General features: G+C 46.3%; 1 protein-coding gene across 1 annotated transcript in view; it reads left to right on the top strand.

The window, feature by feature from the left end:
* Positions 1-15,215, top strand: part of PCNX2 (pecanex 2) — an 809,726-nt gene that overhangs the window by 377,436 nt on the left and 417,075 nt on the right. The window contains exon 15 of the mRNA XM_063917734.1: positions 6,195-6,286. Coding sequence (XP_063773804.1) covers positions 6,195-6,286 — 92 coding nt within the window. The remainder of the gene's footprint in view (positions 1-6,194; positions 6,287-15,215) is intronic.

Genomic DNA, 15,215 nt, shown 5'->3' with positions numbered 1-15,215 from the left:
GGTACCCCGGATCGTCGGCGACATTGGACGTGGCAGTCGGCGGGTCAACATAGGTAAGTATGTGTCGGCATGTATGAAATAAACTTTTACTTTCACGGTGTCTGTGTCCTGTTTTTATTTGGGTATTTTTTTTCCAGGAGAACTACAGGTACCAGCGGGCCCGTTTTTCTCCCGCATGCTGGTGCTTGTGGTTCTCCAAGTACCAGCATGCGGGGGAGGCTTGCTGGGACTTGTAGTGCTACTGGAAAAAACAATATTCTTTCATTTTTCAAAAGGCTATCAGCCCCCCATCCGCAGCCCTTGGATGGGGGGGACAGCCTCGGGCTTCACCCCTGGCCCTTGGGTGGCTGGAGGGGGGGACCCCTTGATTGAAGGGGTCCCCACTCCTCCAGGGTATCCCGGCCAGGGGTGACTAGTTGCGTATTTAATGCCACGGCCGCAGGGCGCTGTATAAAAGTGACCCCCGGCTGTGGCATTATCTACCCAGCTAGTGAAGCCCGATGCTGGTGTAAAAAATATGGGGGACCCCTACTCTTTTTGTCCCCCGTATTTTTTGCACCAGCACCAGGCGCAGAGCCCGGTGCTGGTTTTAAAAATACGGGGGATCCCCTGTCAGTTTTCCCCCCGGATTTTTAGAACTAGGACCGGCTCGAAGAGCTCGAGGCTGGTTATGCTTAGGAGGGGGGACCCCACGCAATTTTTTTTCGAGTTTTTTCCCTTTTTTAGCATTTATTAAAATCTAATCAAAATCCGTCAAATCGGCCGTTTTTCGACAGCGGGATTGTCTAATCCGTTTTTTATTGAATATGTAGAAATCCGGCACCCGCCTGCCGGAATTCGACGGTTGAATTGTGTCGAATTAAAAAACGGGCGAAAAATTGCTGCGATTCGCCGGCAATTGCATATACCCCTATACGTCCTCACTAGGGCCCTCATTCCGAGTTGTTCGCTCGTTGGCGAGTTTCGCTATATTGCGATTAGTCGCTTACTGCGCATGCGCAAGGTTCGCAGAGCGCATGCACTTAGTTATTTTACACAAAAGTTAGGTATTTTACTCACGGCATATTGAGGATTTTTCATCTTTCTGGCGATCGGAGTGTGATTGACAGGAAGTGGGTGTTTCTGGGCGGAAACTGGACGTTTTCTGGGCGTGTGCGGAAAAACGCTGCCATTTCTGGGAAAAACGCGGGAGTGGCTGGAGAAATGGGGGAGTGTCTGGGCGAACGCTGGGTGTGTTTGTGACGTCAAACCAGGAACGAAACTGACTGAACTGATCGCAGTGGCAGAGTAAGTCCTGAGCTACTCAGAAACTGCAAAGAAATTTCTATTCGCAATTATGCGAATCTTTCGTTCGCAATTCTGCAAAGCTAAGATTCACTCCCAGTAGGCAGCGGCTTAGCGTGTGCAATGCTGCTAAAAGCAGCTAGCGAGCGAACAACTCGGAATGAGGGCCTAGGTAAGCTCATTAGTTCTTTTGGTTTCCAATATCATCTCTATGCTGATGACACCCAAATCTATCTTTCCTCTCCAGACGTCTCCCCTGCTCTCCTCACTCGTATCTCCAACTGTCTCTCTGCTACCTCTTCCTGGATGTCCCAGCGCTTTCTTAAACTTAACATGCCTAAGACCGAGCTGATCATCTTCCCTCCCTCCCGCATAAACTCACCTCCTACAATCTCATTATCTATTGATGGCACTACTATCTCCTCTAGCCCCCAAGTGCGCTGTCTTGGAATAATTCTTGACTCCTCCCTCTCCTTCAAACCACACATTCAGCACCTCTCACAAACCTGCCGTTTTCATCTAAAAAATATTTCCAGGATCAGACCCTTTCTGACCCAGGATGCTACTAAGACTCTAATCCACTCACTGGTCATCTCCAGACTGGACTACTGTTATCTCCTCCTGACTGGCATTCCTGACAAATACCTCTCTTCACTCCAATCTATCCACAATGCTGCTGCCCGGCTCATCTTCCTCACCAAACGCACTATGTCCACCTCTCCTCTCTTACTAGACCTTCACTGGCTCCCCTTCCCTTTCAGAATCCATTTCAAGCTTCTCACACTCGCTTACAAAGCCCTCACCCACTCCTCTCCCATCTACATCTCTGACCTTATCTCCCTTTACATTCCCACACGTCCTCTTCGCTCTGCTAATGCACGCCGACTCTCCTGCCTATGGATTACTTCCTCCCACTCCTACCTCCAAGATTTTTCACGTGCTGCACCACTACTCTGGAATTCCCTACCTCTCCCCCTCAGACTCTCCACCTCTCTACAAAACTTCAAACGGGCTCTCAAGACCCACTGCTTCACCAAACCTAGCCAAATCTCATCCTAACCCTCTGTTCTACGCTCTCTATGTACCCCATCTGTGTCACCCCTGTCTGTCTACCCCTCCCCTTTAGAATGTAAGCTCTCACGAGCAGGGCCCTCTTCCCTCATGTGCTTATCCTTTCTTACTTTAATGATCTTCAACTGCACCAAATCCAGCAGTCTTCTGCCACCTGATACCTATTCCAGTGTCATCTGCTGATGTAACTATGTTTATTTACCGTGTACTTGTCCTATACTGTCATCAACTGTAATTTGCTGTTGTCCTGTTTGATTATTTGTTTATGTACTCTGTAATTGGGCGCTGCGGAACCCTTGTGGCGCCATATAAATAAAGGATAATAATAATAATAATAATAATAATAATAATAATAAATTGTGCAACGTAAAATTACCAAGTATAACGCTTCAAATTCCCCCACTGCAGTGTGTGTTTCTTTCCTGTGCCATCTAGAAAATAAAGACAATCTTACACATAAAAGGTTTATTAATAAATCTTCAAAAAGTGGAAGCTCAAATCTGCACTACTGAGAACAGATTGTTATTTTACATTTGTTTATCCATGACAGTGTTTTGATGTATTTTAAAATGATTAATCATTTATTCCTATTTCTTACACCCCCTGTCACTGCTTATTGCGATCTGCAGCTCACAACTGGTAAAACATTTCCACACTAAGGGGTACATTTACTAAGCAGTGATAAGAGCAGAGAAGTGAGCCAGTGGAGAAGTTGCCCATGACAACCAATCAGCACTGAAGTAACATCTATAATTTGCATACTATAAAATGATACAGAGCTGCTGATTGGTTGATGGGGAAATTTCTCCACTGGCTCACTTCTCCGCTCTTATCACTGCTTAGTAAATGTACCCCTAAGGGGTCTATTTACTAAGCCTTGGATGGAGATAAAGTCGCTGGAGATAAAGTACCAGCCAATCGGCTCCTAACTGTCATTTTTCAAACCCAGCCTGTGACATGGCAGTTAGGAACTGATTGGCTGGTACTTTATCTACTGCAACTTTATCTCCATCCAAGGCTTAGTAAATAGACCCCTAAGGGGTCTATTCATGAAGCAGTGAAAAGAGTGGAGAAGCTGCCCATGGCAACTAATCAGCTACTATGTATAATTGTATAGAATGTACTTTATAAATGTTAAGCTGAGATGTGTTCTCATACATACAGTATCGATATGCCATGCAGCGCAAGATGCCTGGCATGAGTGAGCTGCCAGGTCCTGTACAACTCTGTGATTAAGGCCTTTTTTACAGTCTTATTTACAACGCAATGCGACTGGGACGCATAAGGAGGCTGTGCTGATTAATTTGATATATGACACTTGTATATTGCATGTGACTGCGACTGTATCCGGAGTAGAACCGAATTTGTATTGTATTGCTACATTGTAGCACTTTGTACAGATTGAGAGACACACAGATATACAAGTCTTATATATCAAATTAATCATGACAATGTCCTCGTGCATCCTATTCACATTGTTTTGCGAATAATACACATTTTCAACATAAAAGAAGCAAAAAAGCCACCTGATGATAGAAGATTCTCACGCGACCTGGTGTGCCGAGAGGGGCTGTTTGCCATGACTGCAGCAAAGATATATGAGGACTAGGGTGGCCAATTCGGGCCTTTTTTTAGTTTACGGGTATCAGTATTGAAAAATGGTCAATCCTGGGATTCCCGGTATACCCAGGTTTGATTTGATTCCCGTGTCATCTATCCCCTCCCCCCCGCACTGCCCCGCACAACACACATAACTCACCACCATGGTACCTGGATGGGTGGGTAACTTCCTCCGATTTGCTGAGGTCCATGCGGCGGGCAGCTGGCTCCGCAGTGAGACCTTTGACTTCACGTCACGCTGTGCAGGGGGAGCCAGGCAGTGTCTGAGCCTCCTGAGGACTCTCAACGCTGCCCTACATTAAAAAAGGACTGCCTGATCCCGAAATCCCTGGGATTGGAGTTTAGAATCTCGGGATTGAATCCCGGCTTATTTTTGGCCTAAATCCTGGGATCCCGCCGATCCCGATCCCAGGACTGGCCACCCAAATGAGGACATATCTGTAGCCATCGTATCATTAATATGTTATTCTAGATTTAAGGTTTCATTCATAATAACTCATCATCACTATAATACCATTGATACCATTTTACTCCTAATTTTCTTCTGTGCGGTGATTTGGGAGCACACCGTTCTCCTTAGCCTGCTTTATTTGAGTACCCATTGACGCCACTCATAAATGAGTGTGGTATAATTGTCCGACAGTCATCAGGTCGACATGAGAATATCGACAGTCAAACTGTCAACTCACAGCATGCTGGCATGCTCAGCATTTCGACCGTGACCATAGTGATGTTCATCATGTCTACTAGGATGATATGTTGACATGGTGAACTGTCGACAATCAAGAGAAAGTCCTGGTGATTTTTCCTAAAATGAACGATTTTAGGAAAAATCAGTCTTGCTCTGGAGGTGCGTAAAAGGAGACGTATATCCCATTTTCAGTCCAGAAATTGAATAGCAAAACCCTGCGGCTGTGGGAAACACCCTGCTCTGCTGGGTTTTTTACATTTCCCACCGTCAATTTAATTTCCCTCTTTGCGTGACTACCTCTGTGTGATAAGTTAACTGTAGCTTTTACAATACTGCTACTGTTACCTCTTACTGTTACAAGTCATATATGTATCTTTTTTTTTATTGTGTTAATACTGTATTTATTCCAAGCGCTGTACCTTTGTATTCAGTTTCAAATGCACCTACAGTAGAGTTCCATGAAATGATAGATTTTTAACATATGTACAGTAGCTCCACAGCCACTACAAAACCCAATCTCTTTTACAGCAAAAGCACACATTCACTTCCATTTGAAATAAAACCCCCAAAACATTAAATTCCACAAGAAAAAGCATATTCACTTCCAGTTTTAAATGCACATTCAATTGCAGGGCAAACAAACTCACTTTAGGTCAGATATAATACATACTACACACACAGATTTATAAGATAACATAATTAAAACTCAGATACAGGTATCTGAAAATGTAAAGGAGCACATTATACTGGACACAGGTTTCATGCAGTAATACAAAAAATACAAAACTTGGGGGTGGGGAGGGAGGTGTATTAACTTTCAAGTATCAGAGCAATGATGGCAGTATCATACTTACTGGTGAGCAGGTGTTGCTTACCTTTAACCACTTTTTCCTTTCAAAACCGTTCATATAATTGTTTTTTTTAATGTTTTATTTAATATAGTTTAAAAAGTATGTTTTTTACATATTATATTATGCACATCTGCGGAACGGGTCTCCTCGTTAAAAACTGGGGGACACAGTAGGGCAGTGCGATCGCATGTGATCTGACCATGCCAGTTAAATGGTTAATGTACCCACATATGTGTACAAAATTAGGACTACTGCAGGGGGGGCAGATATAACATGTGCAGAAAGATTTAGATTTGGGTGGGGTGTGTTCAACTGAAATTTAAATTGCAGTGTAAAAATTAAGCAGCCAGTATTTGCCCTGCACAGAAACAATATAACCAACCCAATTTTGAATCTCTCTGCACATGTTATATCTGCCCCACCTGCAGTGCAACATAGTTTTGCCCAGTTGCTTGCTTTTTTGGTTTGCTATCAAACCTGAATAATCCCCAATGAACAGCATTTTCTCATGTACACCAGATTTCATCTCTTCTTCTCATGAGCACTACTAGTTTGGCAACAGTGCTATATACTATTATAGACTAAGACTACCATATACTAAACATAAATTATTTAGTTATGAGAAATCTATTTAAAATAAATTATGTATGTAATGATTGGTTGATTTTCTATTGCAGCAACAGTTGGACTTGTGTCAGCACTTTACAGTTTACTTCGGAGCACTCTTGCAGTTGCCATTTTATACATCTTCTGCAATAACTCCATAAAGGTAAAATATTGTGTTAAATATACAATGGTTGCAGTGAGATTAAATTACAGGAGCAAACAAGAACTAGGAAACTGTGTATTTCACACCTGTTGTATTCTTAAACAAATGTGCCGCCTTTTCAAAGCGGTCCTTACTCTGTGTTTGAATGGATGTCAGTCAATATAAAGGAGAACGTTTTGCTTGAAACAGTTATACCCAGTGATAAGCTGGTCATGTTTCAAAGTATCTTTTTTAGGTAATTAAAATAAAAGTTTTGTGAAACTTTGTGGATTAATGCAATTTACCAGAAAGTGTTCATGTTAATATTTAAAGGTGGAGTGCCAAAGTGGGTGTGCTGTTGCTGGTAGTTAACCTTGAGGGTTCCGGTATGAATGGTCGACCATGTTATGGTCGACAGTCATTAGGTCGACCACTATTGGTCGACATTGACATGGTCGACACATGAAAATGGTTGACACATGAAAGGTCGACACATGAAAAGGTCGACATGAGTTTTTTTACTTTTTTTGGTGTCGTTTTTTGTGTAAAGTGACTGGGAACCCCAATTAGTGCACCACGTCCCCTCGCATGGTGCCTTCGCTCCGCTACCGTTTCGCTCGGCACAGATTACCGTTCCAATCGTAGTCCACGTGGATCGTAAAATATGGAGAAGTTCCCCAAAAGAAAAAAAAGTTAAAAAACTCATGTCGACCTTTTCATGTGTCGACCATTTTCATGTGTCGACCATGTGTACATGTCGACCATGTCAATGTCGACCAATAGTGGTCGACCTAATGACTGTCGACCATAACATGGTCGACCATGTGAACGGATACCAACCTTGAGTCGAGAGGATTAAATGAGCAGGAGGCCCATGTGCAGCCTCCGTGTAGTCCCCCTTCTCTCTTCACAGTGCAGATGTGAGTAGACGCCAACGCCATGTTCCCAATGATAGAAACTTTTGCAGAAGAATAAAGATTATTGTAAAGGATTGGCTTGTCTGTAGACTCAGTGAGCTGTATGTGTTATTTTACTCTGCTTTTTCCCGAACCTGTCCTTGTATGTCTGCTAGCAATCAAATAAAGCTTAAGACTCTACTATCTTGCATTCTGTTATAGTGAATCTACATTTCCATGTTTTGAACACAGCTCCTAAGATTGTCAAACCAGTTTACCAGTGTAAGGGTACAGTGTGGTGGTCCGCTGTGAGGGCTAAACTCAGAAGTCATTCTACCAGAATCCCTTTCCAAAGATGATCCTACATGGTACAATCGACGGGTGAAATATACACCTCAAAAGAAAAATTGGAACAGGACAAGGGATCACTTTGATTTGGAAGGTAGCCCTCCTCAGGTTAAAGTGGAAGATCATCATTGGCGCTTTTGTCTCATTCATCAGTGGGTACTTGCACATTAGGCAGAAACTGGGATTTTACCATGGAGTGTAAGGCCACTGGCATCCAGAAACAATAGGGGCAGAAAAAGAACAAACACACACAAAGAATGTTCTCACTACTACTATTCAGCTTACCTTGTCATCTGCCCATAGAGGCTTGGGTGGAAAGAGTGAGACGCACATTCGCAGTACTCTAGCATATAGTGCACCTCCCTCTCTAAACTGATCTAAGTTACTCAGCCATAACTACAACAGTACTAGTGTCAAAACAACTAAACAGTTCTAACCAAACGTGTAGTGTCCTATCTACAGAACCTACCTACCAACAACAATTTACATAGAACAATATAGAAGATTTTACTTCTAAGACAAATACAGACCAAAAGGACAAATAACTGAAAAGAGCCTGCAGCATTTATGTCTATCACACTTCCCTATACTTTACCAGCTAAGCTACAGGATTTAGGAGGGCCTTCTGCCTCTTTCATGGAGTTTTTAAATGTTTTTTGATGGGAAAAGTGGATGTGTTTTGGTGGGAAAACAACAACGGAAATGTGGGAACTGACAATGTGGGCATACTGTAGGTAGGCTAGCACCCGACCTACAATGGGGCATGGGTATAATTCCTGACCTATCAATGGAGCACAGGCCTAGTGCCCAGCCTAACAATGCAGCAAGGGCCTAGCACCCAATTCCTCGGTGGTCTAGGGCAGTGGTTCTCAAATTAGAACCCCACACAATTCATGTTTTCTAGGTCACCCAGCAGGTTCACTACTGTGTATATCACCAACTGTCACATTTAAAAATCCACTATATATCACCAACTGTCACATTTTAAAAACCCACTGTTGACCTAGAAACATGAACTGTGTTGGGTCCTCATTACCATGTTTGAGAACCTGTGGTCTAGGGCACAGGTTCCCAAACTCGATCCTCAGGACACCACACGGTTCATGTTTTGCAGGTCACCTGTAGATCTTAAAAATGTGACAGTTGGTGATACACAGTGCAGCTGCTGGGTGACATGGAAAACGTGAACCGTGTGGGGTCCTGAGGACCGAGTTTGAGAACCACTGGTCTAGGGCATTAAAGGTATGTGGAGAGTGCCCACAAGTGCCTACTCTTTATGAAGAGAGAAACCACAGTGGGGGGCTTCAAAAAGTTCTTCTGCCTACCACCACCGTAAGTCTCCCAAGTCCTCATCTTCTTCTTCCCGCGTCAGTAGAAGCCTCCATTCTCAAGGTTCAGATGCTGGTCGGCAGTCCTTTTAACCCCTAATTATTCTTGCATGAGCACAGCATCTTCTACCCTCTTCCATGGCCAACGGATTGCATCTTCTGTGGAGGCCTATCTTCTGCTCTTGCTGCTGATGAACTGAACTGACACTGCTAATAATGTGGTTATTCAAGTCGCATCGCTAAGCAATGCAACCACAATAACCTTGGTAGTGGCCCCACTGCACATGCGCAGGCACCATCCTGCGCATGGGTGGCCACCAAATGCGATTGGCAGAGGCAGGGGGGATGATGGAGAATTGCGAGGGTGGCTCAGGGAAAACGGGGACAGGTTGGTGGCATTTTCAGAGTGGCTGTGTGACATCCCACTCAGCTGATCCGATGAGAAAAATGGCGGCGGATCGCCTGCATACGCAGCCTAGCTACAGATGCAGGGGGTCATCCACAGTTGCTGAGGCCACATTTAAATTGCAGTCGCAGCCGCTGGGCAGGCCATTCTGCATGCTGGGCAGCCTTGCCCTGCGATGGGCGGCCCCCGGCATACGAAATAAAGGATTGCAGATTCTGCTTTTTATCAGAATCTGCAATCCATACTGAATGCATTGTGGGTGGGTGACCGGCAGTGGGTATCCCGGCGGTCAGCATACCGACCCCAGAATCCCGGCCGCAGAATGCCGGAGGGGGGGCACAGAGCACCACAAAGCCCCTTGCGGGCTCACTGCGCTCACCAAGCAGTGGGCTTGGTGGCTCACTGCGCTCACCACAAGTTCATTTCCCACACTATGGGTGCGTCTCTGTTAGTCAGCATCCCGTGGAGGGCAGAGAGGATGTTAAGGACGAACCACGCTCTTGACAACCTTCATCAAGCTGAAATGAGCAAAATGTGGACAAAGTGCACAATATTTTTAACACTGACCGTCGTTTGAGTGTTATAATAGTAGCAGAAAGGTTTGGACTTCCAAAAAATAAGAATTTACTTACCGATAATTCTATTTCTCATAGTCCGTAGTGGATGCTGGGACTCCGTAAGGACCATGGGGAATAGCGGCTCCGCAGGAGACTGGGCACAAAAGTAAAAGCTTGAACTAGCTGGTGTGCACTGGCTCCTCCCCCTATGACCCTCCTCCAAGCCTCAGTTAGGATACTGTGCCCGGACGAGCGTACATAATAAGGAAGGATCTTGAATCCCGGGTAAGACTCATACCAGCCACACCAATCACACCGTACAACCTGTGATCTGAACCCAGTTAACAGTATGATAAACGAAGGAGCCTCTGAAAAGATGGCTCACAACAATAATAACCCGAATTTTGTAACAATAACTATATACAAGTATTGCAGACAATCCGCACTTGGGATGGGCGCCCAGCATCCACTACGGACTATGAGAAATAGAATTATCGGTAAGTAAATTCTTATTTTCTCTAACGTCCTAAGTGGATGCTGGGACTCCGTAAGGACCATGGGGATTATACCAAAGCTCCCAAACGGGCGGGAGAGTGCGGATGACTCTGCAGCACCGAATGAGAGAATTCCAGGTCCTCCTCAGCCAGGGTATCAAATTTGTAGAATTTAGCAAACGTGTTTGCCCCTGACCAAGTAGCTGCTCGGCAAAGTTGTAAAGCCGAGACCCCTCGGGCAGCCGCCCAAGATGAGCCCACCTTCCTTGTGGAATGGGCTTTTACAGATTTTGGCTGTGGCAGGCCTGCCACAGAATGTGCAAGCTGAATTGTACTACAAATCCAACGAGCAATCGTCTGCTTAGAAGCAGGAGCACCCAGCTTGTTGGGTGCATACAGGATAAACAGCGAGTCAGATTTCCTGACTCCAGCCGTCCTGGAAATATATATTTTCAGGGCCCTGACTACGTCCAGTAACTTGGAGTCCTCCAAGTCCCTAGTAGCCGCAGGCACCACAATAGGCTGGTTCACGTGAAACGCTGAAACCACCTTTGGTAGAAATTGAGGAGGAGTCCTCAATTCTGCCCTATCCGTGTGAAAAATCAGGTAAGGGCTTTTATAAGATAAAGCCGCCAATTCTGAGACACGCCTGTCTGAAGCCAGGGCTAACAGCATTACCCCCTTCCATGTGAGATATTTTAATTCCACAGTGGTGAGTGGTTCAAACCAATGTGATTTTAGGAACCCCAAAACCACATTGAGATCCCAAGGTGCCACCGGGGGCACAAAAGGAGGCTGTATATGCAGTACCCCTTTGACAAACGTCTGGACTTCAGGCACTGAAGCCAGTTCTTTTTGGAAGAAAATCGACAGGGCCGAAATTTGAACCTTAATGGACCCTAATTTTAGGCCCATAGACAGTCCTGTTTGCAGGAAATGTAGGAAGCGACCCAGTTGAAATTCCTCTGTAGGGGCCTCTTTGGCCTCACACCACGCAACATATTTTCGCCAAATGCGGTGATAATGTTTTGCGGTTACATCCTTCCTGGCCTTTATCAGGGTAGGGATGACTTCTTCTGGAATGCCTTTTTCCTTCAGGATCCGGCGTTCAACCGCCATGCCGTCAAACGCAGCCGCGGTAAGTCTTGGAACAGACAAGGCCCCTGCTGGAGCAGGTCCTTTCTTAGAGGTAGAGGCCACGGTTCCTCCGTGAGCATCTCTTGAAGTTCCGGGTACCAAGTCCTTCTTGGCCAATCCGGAACCACGAGTATAGTTCTTACTCCTCTCCTTTTTATGATTCTCAGTACTTTTGGTATGAGAGGCAGAGGAGGGAAAACATACACTGACTGGTACACCCATGGTGTTACCAGAGCGTCCACCGCTATTGCCTGAGGGTCCCTTGACCTGGCGCAATATCTGTCTAGTTTTTTGTTGAGACGGGACGCCATCATGTCCACCTTTGGTTTTTCCCAACGGTTTACCATCTCTTGGAAGACTTCTGGATGAAGTCCCCACTCCCCCGGGTGAAGGTCGTGTCTGCTGAGGAAGTCCGCTTCCCAGTTGTCCACTCCCGGAATGAACACTGCTGACAGTGCTATCACATGATTCTCCGCCCAGCGAAGAATCCTTGCAGCTTCTGCCATCGCCCTCCTGCTTCTCGTGCCGCCCTGTCTGTTTACGTGGGCGACTGACGTGATGTTGTCCGATTGGATCAATACCGCCTGACCCTGAAGCAGGGGTTTTGCTTGACTTAGGGCATTGTAAATGGCCCTTAGTTCCAGAATGTTTATATGAAGAGATGTTTCCATGCTTGACCACAAGCCCTGGAAATTTCGTCCCTGTGTGACTGCTCCCCAGCCTCTCAGGCTGGCATCCGTGGTCACCAGGATCCAATCCTGAATGCCGAATCTGCGGCCCTCTAGTAGATGAGCACTCTGCAGCCACCACAGAAGAGACACCCTTGTCCTTGGCGACAGGGTTATCCGCTGATGCATCTGAAGATGCGATCCGGACCATTTGTCCAGAAGATCCCACTGAAACGTTCTTGCATGGAATCTTCCGAATGGAATCGCTTCGTAAGAAGCCACCATTTTTCCCAGGACCCTCGTGCACTGATGCACTGACACCTGGCCTGGTTTTAGGAGATTCCTGACTAGCTCGGATAACTCCCTGGCCTTCTCCTCTGGGAGAAACACCTTTTTCTGGACTGTGTCCAGAATCATTCCTAGGAACAGGAGACGTGTTGTTGGAATCAGCTGCGATTTTGGAATATTTAGAATCCACCCGTGCTGACGTAACACTAACTGAGATAGTGCTACTCCGACTTCTAACTGTTCCCTGGACCTTGCCCTTATCAGGAGATCGTCCAAGTAAGGGATAATTAAAACGCCTTTTCTTCGAAGAAGAATCATCATTTCGGCCATTACCTTGGTAAAGACCCGAGGTGCCGTGGACAACCCAAACGGCAGCGTCTGAAACTGATAATGACAGTTTTGTACTACAAACCTGAGGTACCCTTGGTGAGAAGGGTAGATTGGGACGTGGAGATAAGCATCTTTGATGTCCAGAGACACCATATAGTCCCCTTCTTCCAGGTTTGCTATCACTGCTCTGAGTGACTCCATCTTGAATTTGAACCTCTTTATGTAAGTGTTCAAGGATTTTAGATTTAAAATTGGTCTCACCGAGCCGTCCGGCTTCGGTACCACAAACAGCGTGGAATAATACCCCTTTCCCTGTTGTAGGAGAGGTACCTTGATTATCACCTGCTGGGAATACAGCTTGTGAATGGCTTCCAAAACTGCCTCCCTGTCGGAGGGAGACTTTGGTAGAGCAGACTTCAGGAACCGGCGAGGGGGAGACGTCTCGAATTCCAGTTTGTACCCCTGTGATACTACCTGCAGAATCCAGGGGTCCACTCGCGAGTGAGCCCACTGCGCGTTGAAATTTTTGAGACGGGCCCCCACCGTGTCCGAGTCCACTTGTAAAGCCCCAGCGTCATGCTGAAGACTTGGCAGAAGCAGAGGAGGGCTTCTGCTCCTGGGAAGAGGCTGCCTGGTGCAGTCTTTTTCCTCTACCTCTGCCCCGGGGCAGAAATGAGTGGCCTTTTGCCCGCTTGTACTTATGGGAACGAAAGGACTGAGTTTGAAAAGACGGTGTCTTTTTCTGCTGAGAGGTGACCTGGGGTAAAAAGGTGGACTTTCCGGCCGTTGCCGTGGCCACCAGGTCCGATAGACCGGCCCCAAATAACTCCTCCCCTTTATACGGCAATACTTCCATATGTCGTTTGGAATCCGCATCCCCTGACCACTGTCGCGTCCATAACGCTCTTCTGGCAGAAATGGACATAGCACTCACTCTTGATGCCAGGGTGCAAATATCCCTCTGTGCATCACGCATATATAGTAATGCATCCTTCAAATGCTCTATAGTTAGTAATATACTGTCCCTATCCAGGGTATCAATATTTTCAGTCAGGGAATCCGATTACGCCACTCCAGCACTGCACATCCAGGCTGAGGCGATTGCTGGTCGCAGTATAACACCAGTATGTGTGTATATACCCTTCAGGATATTTTCCAGCCTTCTATCCGCTGGTTCTTTGAGGGCGGCCGTATCAGGAGACGGTAACGCTACTTGTTTAGATAAACGTGTGAGCGCTTTATCTACTCTAGGGGGTGTTTCCCAACGCGCCCTAACCTCTGGCGGGAAAGGGTATAGTGCCAATAATTTATTAGAAATTAGCACTTTTTTATCGGGGGAAACCCACGCTTTATCACACACCTCATTTAATTCATCTGACTCAGGAAAAGCTACTGGTAGTTTTTTTACTCCCCACATAATACCCTTCTTTGTGGTACTTGTAGTGTCAGAAATGTTCAATGCCTCCTTCATTGCCGTGATCATGTAACATGTGGCCCTACTGGACATTACGTTTGTCTCCTCACCGTCGACACTGGACTCAGTATCTGTGTCTGGGTCTGTGTCGACCCACTGAGGTAACGGGCGTTTTATCGCCCCTGACGGTGTCTGAGACGCCTGGACAGGCACTAATTGATTTGTCGGCTGTCTCATGTCGTCAACAGTTTTTTGTAAAGTGCTGACATTGTCACGTAGTTCTTTAAATACAACCATCCAGTCAGGTGTCGACTCCCTAGGGGGTGACATCACTAACACAGGCAATTGCTCTGCTTCCACATCATTTTCCTCCTCATACATGTCGACACAATCGTACCGACACCCAGCACACACACAGGGAATGCTCTGATAGAGGACAGGACCCCACTAGCCCTTTGGGGAGACAGAGGGAGAGTTTGCCAGCACACACCAGAGCGCTATATATATATATATAGGGATAACCTTATATAAGTGTTACTCCCTTTTGTAGCTGCTGTTTATAATTTAGCTGCCAATAGTGCCCCCCCTCTCTCGTTTTTACCCTGATTCTGTAGGGACTGCAGGGGAGAGTCAGGGAGCCGTCCTTCCAGCGGAACTGTGAGGGAAAATGGCGCTTGTGTGCTGAGGAGATAGGCTCCGCCCCTTCACGACGGCCTTATCTCCCGCTTTTTTCTGGAGAACTGGCAGGGGTTAAATACATCCATATAGCCCAGGAGCTATATGTGATGTATTTCTTTTGCCATCCTAAGGTATTTCAGTTTTTATTGCGTCTCAGGGCGCTCCCCCCCAGCGCCCTGCACCCTCAGTGACCGGAGTGTGAAGTGTGCTGAGAGCAATGGCGCACAGCTGCAGTGCTGTGCGCTACCTTAGTTGAAGACAGGAACGTCTTCTGCCGCCGATTTCACCGGACCTCTTCGTTCTTCTGGCTCTGTAAGGGGGCCGGCGGCGCGGCTCCGGGACCCATCCAGGCTGAACCTGTGATCGTCCCTCTGGAGCTAATGTCCAGTAGCCTAAGAAGCCCAAT

The sequence above is a fragment of the Pseudophryne corroboree genome, chromosome 4, assembly GCF_028390025.1.
Source record: "Pseudophryne corroboree isolate aPseCor3 chromosome 4, aPseCor3.hap2, whole genome shotgun sequence".
Lineage (NCBI taxonomy): Eukaryota > Metazoa > Chordata > Amphibia > Anura > Myobatrachidae > Pseudophryne > Pseudophryne corroboree.
The sequence above is the reverse complement of the archived record's forward strand: the minus strand, read 5'-3'. Positions and strand labels throughout refer to the sequence as shown.